The 10,284-nt window shown below is 48.8% G+C and overlaps 2 protein-coding genes across 3 annotated transcripts; one reads left to right on the plus strand and one right to left on the minus strand.

The window, feature by feature from the left end:
• The first annotated feature begins 33 nt into the window (after positions 1-33).
• Positions 34-6,057, plus strand: LOC111140804 (steroid receptor RNA activator 1). 2 transcript variants are annotated; one of them, XM_022492992.1, is made up of 5 exons: positions 34-231; positions 352-477; positions 4,854-5,059; positions 5,357-5,465; positions 5,620-6,057. In XM_022492992.1, the coding sequence occupies exons 1-5, from the start codon at positions 207-209 to the stop codon at positions 5,829-5,831; spliced, it is 678 nt and encodes a 225-aa protein (XP_022348700.1). In that variant the 5' UTR covers positions 34-206; the 3' UTR covers positions 5,832-6,057. The 2 variants fall into 2 exon arrangements, with proteins under 2 accessions (XP_022348700.1, XP_022348699.1); XM_022492991.1 differs by having other exon boundaries at positions 171-231; positions 5,357-5,471.
• Positions 6,058-6,234: 177 nt separating this feature from the next.
• LOC111140806 (eukaryotic translation initiation factor 4E binding protein 3) lies at positions 6,235-9,971 on the minus strand. Its single transcript, XM_022492994.1, has 3 exons — positions 8,800-9,971; positions 7,486-7,659; positions 6,235-7,326 (listed from the first exon to the last, which is right to left on the minus strand). The coding sequence occupies exons 1-3, from the start codon at positions 8,900-8,902 to the stop codon at positions 7,298-7,300; spliced, it is 306 nt and encodes a 101-aa protein (XP_022348702.1). The 5' UTR covers positions 8,903-9,971; the 3' UTR covers positions 6,235-7,297.
• Positions 9,972-10,284: the final 313 nt, after the last annotated feature.

A 10,284-nucleotide genomic window follows, 5' to 3' on the forward strand; every position in this document is an offset into this window, starting at 1 on the left:
CAGGGCCCCGATGACTCATTAGCTGGAGATTTCGAGTACTTTAGGGAGCTGCGGCAGCGTTCCCACAGCGGCTCCTCCCGGGATTTCTGAACAGCCATACGACGTAACGGGCTCCTGGCAACCAGCCGGCCCGGGGGTGGCAACCGCTCTGCTGAACGGCCGTCCCGGAAGTGACGCGCTGTGCCGCTGGCCTTGCGGAAGTGGAGATGGCGGAGCTGTATGTGAAGCCGGGTGAGCGCGGCTTGGGGTCGCTGGGTCGTCCCCCTACCCATGCTGAGGGCAATTATTGCACGGGGGGGTGGAGCCTTCGTCTCTCCGGGGCTCGTTTCACATGTCGCCTCACTCACGCAGGCAACAAGGAGCGTGGCTGGAATGATCCTCCGCAGTTCTCCTACGGGCTGCAGACCCTGGCTGGTGGACCCAAGCGCACGCCGCTCACCAAGAGGGTCGCCGCTCCCCAGGATGGCTCCCCCAGAGGTGCGTGGGGCCCCTGTGTGCGGAGACCCGCCGAGAGGGCGGTGCCAGGGATAAACTTGCCCTGAGGGCCCTTTTTGCTCCTCTGAGGTCTCTCTGAAAGGAGCTCCATAAAGGGGCACAGGGCAGGCCCTTTTCCCGGCTCCTTCTTTGCTGCCTATGTCAATAAATGGTAAGTTTCAGTAGAATCTCTCTTTGCTTTATATATAGGTGAGCTCATCCAGACCTATGGTTTTTTAATAGTTTTTATTCCCAAATTGTTTCCACATTTTATTTCCAACCTGAATACCATAGCTATATATTCATTTGTCTTGTGCTACCTCTTCATTTGGTTGTCTGGTAAGATCCAGACTTAATGTGTTCATTCATTCATCCAGTCAGTGTTATCCACTGAGCATCTCTGAGCCAGGCACTGCTTGAGGGCAAACTAGACAGCAGTGAACAAGACAAAAAGGTTTCTATTTTCATGTCTGTCTCCAAAGCTAGGCTATACTCTAGCTTTGGAAATAGATTAAGTAGTGGTAAGGGCTCTGCAGAGAAAACAAGGTAATGCAAGAGTGACTCTGTAACTAAGGTGGCTGAGGAGCTGACATTGAAGCTAAATGGTTAAAACCTAGCCCAGCAAAGATCAGGTGCAAGAGCATCCCATACGCAGTAAACAGTTAGTGCAAAGGCCCTGAGAACAAGTTTGGCAAATTCAGAGACTGAAGGAATACCTAATGGCCAGAGGACAGTGGGTTAGGTAGAGAAATTACAATCTGAGGAGTAGGCAGGGGCCAGATCATAGCAGATTTTATAAAGCATGATAAGGAAGTTTGTATTTTAATCTGGGTAAAGTTGGAAGCCATTGAAAAGTTTAAAGTAGAGGGATACCTGTACTTCCAAGCATGTCCTGCGTGAACAACTGAGGCTATGGCCCCAAAAGGGGCTCAGATTTAGCTCTTTCAGCACCCCTATGTTATCAGTACTCACACTGCAGAGGAATGACACAAACCAGGGTTTTAAAAAAAAAATTTTTTTTTTTTTTTTTAAAGAACAAACAAGTGGGGGAGGGGTAGAGGGAGTGAGATTCCCAAGCAGGCTGCATGCCTAGCACAGAGCCTGATGTGGGGGCTCAATCTTATGACCCTGAGAGATCATGACCTGAACCGAAATCAAGATTTGGATGCTTAACTGAGCCACACAGATGCCCCACAAACCAGGGTCTCATAATCTTGGCACGGCTGACATTTTGGGCCAGATAATTCTTTGTGGTGAGGAACTGTCCTGTACCTTGTAGGATATTTGTAGCACTCCTGGTTTCTACCCACTAGATGCCAGTAGCATTCACACAGTTGTGGCAGCCAAAAGCACCTCTAGACATTTGCCCCTGGGGGCAAAATCTCCCCAGCCTGAGAAACAGTGACTGATGTACATCTTAAAAAAGATCACTGTGCCTGCTATATGAAAAAATAGATTTTAGTGAAGATGTGAAAAGGCAAGTTAAGAGGCTATTTCAGTAACATGAGGAAGATTTAACAATGATTTGAACAAGAGGAGGGAGTATAGAGGTAATAGAAATTGGATGGATGTAGCACATGTTACTGAGGCAGTCAGTAGGAACAGATAGGTGAGAGAAAGAATCAATATAATAGACTTTCCACTTGAGGAACTGGCTGGTATTGTTCATAGGTATGGGAAACCAGGGAATGGGGGGGGCAATATAAGTTTGAGGGGAGGGGAAAAGCAAGCTTTGTCTTGGACATGTTAAAATTTGGGCTGCTACTGCGGGGAGGAGAGGTCTAGGCCAGAATTACAGAAATGAGTCTTGATTGTATGGATCGTGTTTGATGTTGTGGGCTTGAATAAGGTTACTTAAGAATGTGTGGAAAGAGGCCTAAAGGGGGTTCAAGATGGAGCCCTAAAGCTCCCTAGCATTTCAAGGTTGAGTAGAAAAGGAATTACTAAAAGGGCTTGAGAAATAGCTAAAGTAGCAAGAAGAAAAGTGAAATTTACTCAGTAAAATTTTGACTCAACCAACCATGATGGATGATGCTGAGAGGTCAGGACAGATAGAGAAAAGGGACCTTGGCTTTGCCGAACTAAATTGTGATAATGTGGTTACCACAGAAGCAGTCCACGGAGTAATGAGAGTAGAAACGCAGCTGGATGGGCGGAGAAGAGAATGTAAAAAGAAGTAGAGAGACTATACACTATATAGCTCATTGAAGAAATCCTGCTGTGAGACAGAAATGAGGCTATGCCTAAGGATGGAATGGGAGGTAAGGGAGGATTTTTGTTTTTAAGATGGTAAACACTAGAGCATGTCTGTATGCTGATGGGATGATTCTCTAGTGGGAGAATTGGTGGGACAGGAAAACAGGGTAGCTGCAGGAGAGAAGCCTAGAGAAGACAAGAGACTGGTATTAGTATAGCTGGAAAGATGGCCTCTGATAGGAGCAAGAAACTTTCATCCATTAGAGGAAGGAACGTGGCCCCAGATACAAGCAGATTAGTAGAACTGGTGGTGAGGAGATGAGAGTTCCTGTTTAATTACCTCCCTTTTCTCAGTGAAATATGAGGCAGTGTTGGATGTAGAATCCAGGGAAAGGAAAAGTAGGGGGAGAAGACAAAAATTCAGAGAGAAAATGTGAGAAGAGTTCTGAAGAATGGAAAAATGAGGCAAAGGATGAGAATTCCAGGCAGTGGTGGATACCTTTTAATATCTGTACCCAAGAATTTAAAGTGTAACTCAACAGCGTGGTTCTGTTTTTCCTTCTAACAAGTGTGGGCAAGTTGGGTTTATCAGGAAAGTGGGACCATGGGAGGGGATAAAGTGAGGTAAGAGTGTCTATAAGGGAGTGATTTTAATGCATGAAAAACTGATTGGGCTGGAAAGACAGAGGTTTTGGAGATGGCACAGTGTTAAGAACAAGGCAGAGAGGAGTGAGAGGTTGAGGAAAGGTGGGAAAAATCATCATTGGAGGTGAGGAGCTTAAACTGAGAGGCCATACAAGAAGATGAAATAATCATCTGTGTGAATGTTGATGCCTAGAATCAAATGACTTTTCTCTTTTTTCATAATGCTTTCCACCATCCCATTACTATAGGCAAAAACCAAGAGTCATCCTTGACTCCGCTCTCCCTCACTCCCAATCCATAAAGTCCTGTTGCTTCTTCCTCCTAAATAAATCTCAGAGCACTCTGTTTCACCTCATCTGATCTCTCTCTAGTCCATTCCAGGGTTCTCTTTCCCAGACTACTCCATTAACTTACCAACTATTGTCCATGCCTACTATTCTTGATCTGTTCTCATCTATTTTTCACAGACCCTACAGAGTGAATGTCTTAAAAAACACGTCTAGTCACATCACCCCCTGCTTTTATAAACCTACAGTGGCTTCCCATTACCATTAAACTCAAGACCAAACGCCTCCAAAGCCCTACATGGCCTGGACTCCTGCTTGCTTCTCCAGAGATAACTAATACTGCTTTCTGCAGTGTTAATAATTTCCAGCCAGACAGGGCTGGTCTGTGTAACTTGAACAAGTCAGGACTTACCCTGGCTCTTAGGCACTGCTCTTACCTCTGCCCAGTACATGATTCTTTGTGGCTGCATCTGCCTCATCCACTAGCTATAAACTTTGTGAACTGAACATTTTGCTATATAGTAATCTGGCAGTTGCACCTATATTCTTAGTCATCATTGAAGTCTTGTGACGTAAGTGCTCCTACCATGAGATCCCCATTTTATAGAAAAGGAACCCAAGCCCAGAGGTTAACCTGCCAAATGCCACATAGTGGGTGAGCAAGGATAAATGCAGAAGTCAACCTCAGAAGGCCTTCCTTGAACACACAGTCTAGGTGGTTCCCTGTACTATACCCCTTTCTCAAAAATTTTATTTATTTTGAGAGAGAGTGTGTGCTAGAGTTGCATGAGTTGTGGAGGGACAGAGGGAGAGGAAGAGAGAATCCCAAGCAAGCTGACTCCATGCTGAGTGCGGAGCCTTGCTCGGGGCTCCCTCTCACAACCGTGAGATCATGACCTAAGCCAAAATCAAGATTCCACGGCTTAACTGAGCCACCCAGGTGCCTTACTATTTCTCTTTATTACATCATGTTTTCTTTGTAGCATGCAACATAATTTGGTAATTTTCATGTGTGTGTGTGGTTTTCTTTCCCTAGAATTTCTGTTCCAAGGTCAGGAACCTAATCCATCTGGTTTACTACTCTGTCTCTGCTGCCTCGCACATTGTCTGGCACACGGTAGAGACTTCAAAAATATGTATTTTTGAGTGAATGAGTTGTCCCAGAGAATAGTCCTCTAGAAGGGATGAAGTTAGAGTTGAGCTTTTTACCTGTTTCAGCCATATTTGCTTGATTCTGCTTTACCTTTTCAGTCCCCACCTCACAGACTTCTCCTGGGCCTCCCCCAATGGGGCCTCCACCTCCTTCCATTAAGGCTTTCGGGCCTCCACCCACCGGGAACTGTCCTCCTTCCAGCGTGGAGCCAACAAATTTCCCAGTCATCGAAGCTGAAACTTTGCTGGAAGATGTGCTCAAACCTTTGGAAGAGGCACTGGAGGACTGCCGTGGCCACACAAAGGTAATCCACCTTGGCATGCCAGTGGGGGATAAAAGGACTGTGGTCCTTTGTTTTCTTGTAAAAGCACTACAGAATGAATTTCTGAGGATCTGAGAAACTGTGGAGATTTTAAAATTCTAGCCATATATGCGCTTTTCTTGGGAGGAGATCTGTAAGTTTTCTCAGTGGGGCCTCTAACCAGAATTCTTAATGTGTTTCTCTGGGCCAGAGAAGGTGGGTCCACTTCCTGTTTGGTGCTGCCTTTCCCCTCCCCTGTTGGGCTAGCAGGGCTGACTTGGAGGGGCTTCTGTCTCTTAGAAGCAAGTATGTGATGACATCAGCCGACGCCTGGCTCTGCTGCGGGAACAGTGGGTTGGAGGGAAGCTGTCAGTGCCTGTGAAGAAGAGGATGGCTCTGCTGGTGCAAGGTATGGGTAGGTCTTTCCATATAGCCTAGCTCCCTCACCTTGTCGTGGATGGCTGACCTGGAAGAGATGCTCAGATTCTGACTGGTTGGGATGAGAGGACTGAGAGCTAGGTCTCTTGCCCCAAGCTGCTTGTTTACCTCCTCTCTTTCCTCAGAGCTTTCAAGTCACCAGTGGGATGCAGCAGATGACATTCACCGCTCACTCATGGTTGACCATGTGACTGAGGTCAGCCAGTGGATGGTGGGAGTTAAAAGATTAATTGCAGAAAAGAGGAATCTGTCTTCAGAGGAAGAGGCCAATGAAGAGAAATCTACAGCCACAGCTGAGGAGAACCAGACAATACCAGGTGTCCAAGAGGCTCCATAATCCTGGATCCTGACCCACCTCACACCATTTCCTATGCCTTGGCACAGAGGCCTTCTCTCACCTGGCTCCCTCTTACCATTTGGGAGACTGTCTGCCTCCTTTGGATCCTTGGCCTCATCCACCCATCTCTGGGGGAAGAGGTGTCAGCCACCTAGGCCAGAGGGAAGTCACCTGTTACCCATAACATATGCATTTCAATAAAAACATCTTAATAGTGGGCCCTGGGTAGGAGAGAGAAGCCCTTCTTGTGCCAAACAAGTTGCTTGTGATGTCCTTGACTGCCTTGCTCCCTGTTTACCCTAAAAACCTCTCTCCTTCCATTCAGCATGAATGGCTTTGCTAAGAAGTATGACCAGTTACTGTCTGCCACCTCCCCCCTCAAATAGACAGAAACACACATTACTTGCTGGGCTGAGTATCTCTATTTTTGGATAATTTCATTTCAGCATAAGAACAGAGGCTCAAATAGCAGGGGAGATTTTTCCCTCAAGGAAAGGAGACTGTCCTGTTTGCACTGTCACCTTTGAGATATACAGTGCTACAGAGATTAGAACACAGTGGTATAAATTGAAGGAGAAAAAGACTAGATTGCTGACATGGGATTGTGACTTTTTGGGGGGCTGGGGGATGGTCAGGGGTAGGGGCATGACTCTGACTCACCAAATGAGCTCCCTCATTTTGGGCCCTAACGTCTCTTCTAACCCTCTGAGGACATGAGAGCCAGATGGAAGGGACCAGAGGTTCAAATCATGCTGAGAAGGGAGAATACAGGCTTTCAGTGTTGGAATAGGGGACAATACTTACAGGTGGGATGCAGAAAAGGCATGGGGAGAGACTGGAGAAGGTTAAACTCTAGGGCAGTGCCTCTTTTTTCCTGCTTTGGAATAGACAGGGAGGGACTGCTGGAGAGGCCCAATTCCAGGAAGGCTGCTTCCTGGAAAGGCTGGAACAGCCCTTGGCGGGGGTCAGGGTATTGCTGTTTATGGTTTGGCAGCTGCTGTAGCCTGCCCCCATAGCCTGCCTTAGGCTCTAATTGCCATTGGAGGTGGGCCCATTGACAGCTTGGAAGGGACCTGGGACCTGTGATCCTAACTAGGTCTCCTGGGGCCTTTGGCTGTGTGGCTGAGATAGGAAAGGCAGTGTTGAGAACACCGGAGTCAAAGCATTTCTTTGAACTTTTACTAAGCAATCAGTGACATACTCCATCCCTCAGTCCCCCTGATGGAGGGCTCGGGGTTGGGAGGAGTACCTACAGACCGAAGGGAAAGTAGAGCTAAGGGCTTGTCAAGTTGCCCACTCCTATCCCTGGTCTAGCTGCCTCAGAACTAAGGGAGGCCCGAAACCAACAAGTCCCTCCCTTCCAGATTATATGAGGCCACCTGGTGTTTGGAATACACCAGGAAGAGGTGATGGCAGCAGCGGTATGAGGGATTCCTCTAATTCCACACAGGATCATCTGCACTGGATTAGATGTCCATTTCAAATTGTGCGTCATCTGGAGAAAGAGAAGGGAGGAGGACTGGTTGCTGGGCTGGGCTACAAGCTCAGCCAGCTTAGCATCAGTGCAGAAACCCCTCTCAGCATTAAACCCCCACTGTACTTAACAGGGGCATTTGGACCTAAAGCATTTAATTTTAGGCCCTGCTTTCCTTACCGGGTATCTCTTCCTCTGTCTCCTTCTGCTCCTTCAGCAACTCCAGCTTGGAGGGTGGGGCTGTTGGAGGTGTTGTGACCCCGGGAATCTGGGGGAGGCAGCAGGGGGGCGTCCGAGCAATGGGTGAGTTCTTGCACTCCAGCAGGAACTTTCGGTCGTAGATGATCCTCGTGCCTGTCAAGGGGTAGGGACTAGTTAAGAGGCTGGAGCTTGGGCACAGAGCTGTATGGGGTTGTCACAAACAGGCCTTTTAGGGACTTGGGACTCATTTCCCCATGTATTAAAGGGCTGCAAGCTGGGATCTCAGCTGACTAGCCTTCCGAGCTCTTAAAAAACTTCCATGTCTAACCAAGATGTGGCTCCGTGCCATGAAGCAAGTGGGGCATCCCAGCTGGTCCAGGCAGGGGCTTTTGGTTTAGGGAAGCTTGCAGTCTCAGTTCTAGGAGGAGCACAAAACTTGGAGAACTCAGGTACTTCGACTGTTCCTGTCTGGCTCTGCTGGCTCTGGGCCTTCCCTACTTTGGCTGGGGGCTGGGGACGTTAGTCCTTCAGGCAGTTACCTCAGGAAGCCAAACAGCAGATTTAAGAAGGAGTTTCACCCCTTCTGCCACCTGGATTCTGAGATCCTGCAGGGAGAAGCTGTGTTCCTCCGGACAGCTGCTTTGCTCGTGAAACACAGGGACAGCCTGTTCTTAACCTGACCCCTCCCAAGTCCTATCAGGCTCAGCGCCAGCCTACAGAAACTTGGCCCCAGTTCTGTCCTCAAAGGGCCCTACCCTGTTCTTGCCTCTCCCCTCTGCCTCCACGTGGCAGGAAACCCTGGGTCGGGAGCCCAGCAGCTAGAGATCCCAGGTAATCAGCCCAACCAAACAGTTGCCAGCCAGCCCGCAGGCCAGCTAGCCAGCCGCAGATACCCAAAGCTCCTGGCCCCAACTGCCTGAGTCCTGCTCGAGCCGCTTTGTAAAACCTGGTGCTTTCTGCCGAGGCCACGCTCGGCTGGGGTTTCGGCTCCTAATTCCAGGAGGCAAAGTCGAGAGGGTCGAGTAAGCAAGGCCCCCAGAACCCAGGCCATAGTGAGGATTTCAGTCCACAGTCACCCGGAAGCTAGGCTTTAAGCCATGGTGCATTACTATGAGGTTTCAGGGAACTGGGCTTCGGTTCCAAACATTCCCCACCCACCCCCGGCAAAAGCTACAACCTGCAAAAGGGCCTGCGGACAGAACCCAAGGCCGGCACCTCCCCACTCCCGCCCCGCGACAGGACGCTCGCGCCGGCCTGCCCAATGCCCTTGGACCCCCAGCCCGGCCCGCTGACCTCCCGGGGTAGTGGCGTATAGCGTGCCCCCCGGCGTGGTGCTGTAGCAGTCGGGCAGCCGATCCCTGCCCCCGGGAATTGGGCAGCTCGTGGAGGTGGACATAGCGAGCGGGACGAGCAGGAAGGCAATCGGCTGGCGCCGAGGACGCGGAGCGCAGCTAACTCTGAAGCAGACTCAGTAGACCACGTGCGACCGCAGCAACAACACCAGGACGACGTCACGCCCGGGGCGGGCCACGAGCCGTCACTCAATCCGACGGTCCCGCCTTACTCGCGAGGGGGCAAGCCCGACTAGGCGAGAGTTGAAAGCAGTCCGTCCCGCACCGGCCCTCCCGTTCCTCCAGGCTCAATATAGGCCAGTCAGACTCTGAGAGCTGCAGCCACTCAGCTATTTACTATCTACTGTTTGAACAGGGCGCCGGGGACCAGGGAGGTATTAACAGGTTACTGTCATGTGTTAATTCACCCATTTCTCTTAACAGTTTTGGACAGTAAAGTACTATTATTAGCCACATTGTACAGGTGAGGAAAGGAAAGATTAGTAAATAAAGTACTATTATTAGCCACATTGTACAGGTGAGGAAAGTCATATCTTGCAGGAGGGGGAACTGGGATTCAGACCTGAATGTATCTGATCCCAAAGCCTGTGCTCTTCAGCACAGCTGGGGACTGCCTCCCATTAATTAATTACAGGAGAGGGTAAAAAAGTGGCAGATGGTCTCTTGCACAGCAGGAAGGGGAAGGTCAGGGAGAGGGGGTGGCCTCTTTGGAAGAAGTGATACCTGGACAGAATAATGAATAGATGTTGTGGGACAGAGGCTTGTTCTTTGATCTTGCTGCCACAGCTAACCTCGGGAAACTAAGGAAGGGCAGAGGACTGGTGAGGAGGACTTGGTCTTTAGTCCCCTGGGAAGGAAGATCAGAGAGTCTGGCCTTTGGGGATTTTTTGCTGTAGACACTGTGATATGAAAGGAGGCAGGAGAGGGGTGGTGGAAGAGAAAGTATTAAGCCTAGTACATACATATACTAAAAATCTTGATTTGATCAAGTAGTCTTCCAATTTCCTCAAGATCAGTATTACCACCCCTCCCCCCATTAAGTGCAGACCACCAGATATCTTGCATTTAAGAGTATTAATGTTACTTCAGTTCTGACTTCATCAGATTTTCCTGTAGCTCTGATTTCTCCACTCATTAAAAAAAAAAAAACTATTTTATAACTCAGTGCTTCTCAAACTTTAATGTGCACATAAATCACCTGGAGAGCTTGTAAATAAGGATTTTGATATGGTAAGTTGAGGGTGGGACCTGAGAGTGTAAGTTTTTAGTAAGATCCCAGATGATGCAGTCCCTTAGGTCTGCAGGTCCTTAGAGTAGCACTTCAGGGAGCAAGGTTATTTATATTTTATTATTCCAAAATGTTTCTGAGCCTCTTACAAAGTGGCGTATACCTAGAAGAAGGGTCTTGATAGTGCTGGAAGGTAAG

Source organism: Enhydra lutris, unplaced genomic scaffold (assembly GCF_002288905.1).
Source record: "Enhydra lutris kenyoni isolate GAN:26980312 unplaced genomic scaffold, ASM228890v2 scaffoldscaffold5, whole genome shotgun sequence".
NCBI classification, from domain to species: domain Eukaryota; kingdom Metazoa; phylum Chordata; class Mammalia; order Carnivora; family Mustelidae; genus Enhydra; species Enhydra lutris.

What these genes read in the sequence shown, in the direction of transcription:
- LOC111140804 (XM_022492991.1), top strand. Translation starts at nt 207, where the DNA reads ATGGCGGAGCTGTATGTGAAGCCGG. An exon ending in GGAGCTGTATGTGAAGCCGG is followed by an intron (nt 232 to 351) that starts GTGAGCGCGGCT and finishes TCACTCACGCAG; the next exon opens with GCAACAAGGAGCGTGGCTGG. An exon ending in ACTGCCGTGGCCACACAAAG is followed by an intron (nt 5,060 to 5,356) that starts GTAATCCACCTT and finishes TCTGTCTCTTAG; the next exon opens with AAGCAAGTATGTGATGACAT.
- LOC111140806 (XM_022492994.1), bottom strand. Translation starts at nt 8,902, where the DNA reads ATGTCCACCTCCACGAGCTGCCCAATTCCCGGGGGCAGGGATCGGCTG. An exon ending in ATACGCCACTACCCCGGGAG is followed by an intron (nt 7,660 to 8,799) that starts GTCAGCGGGCCG and finishes ACCCCTTGACAG; the next exon opens with GCACGAGGATCATCTACGAC. An exon ending in GACAGAGGAAGAGATACCCG is followed by an intron (nt 7,327 to 7,485) that starts GTAAGGAAAGCA and finishes CTCTTTCTCCAG; the next exon opens with ATGACGCACAATTTGAAATG.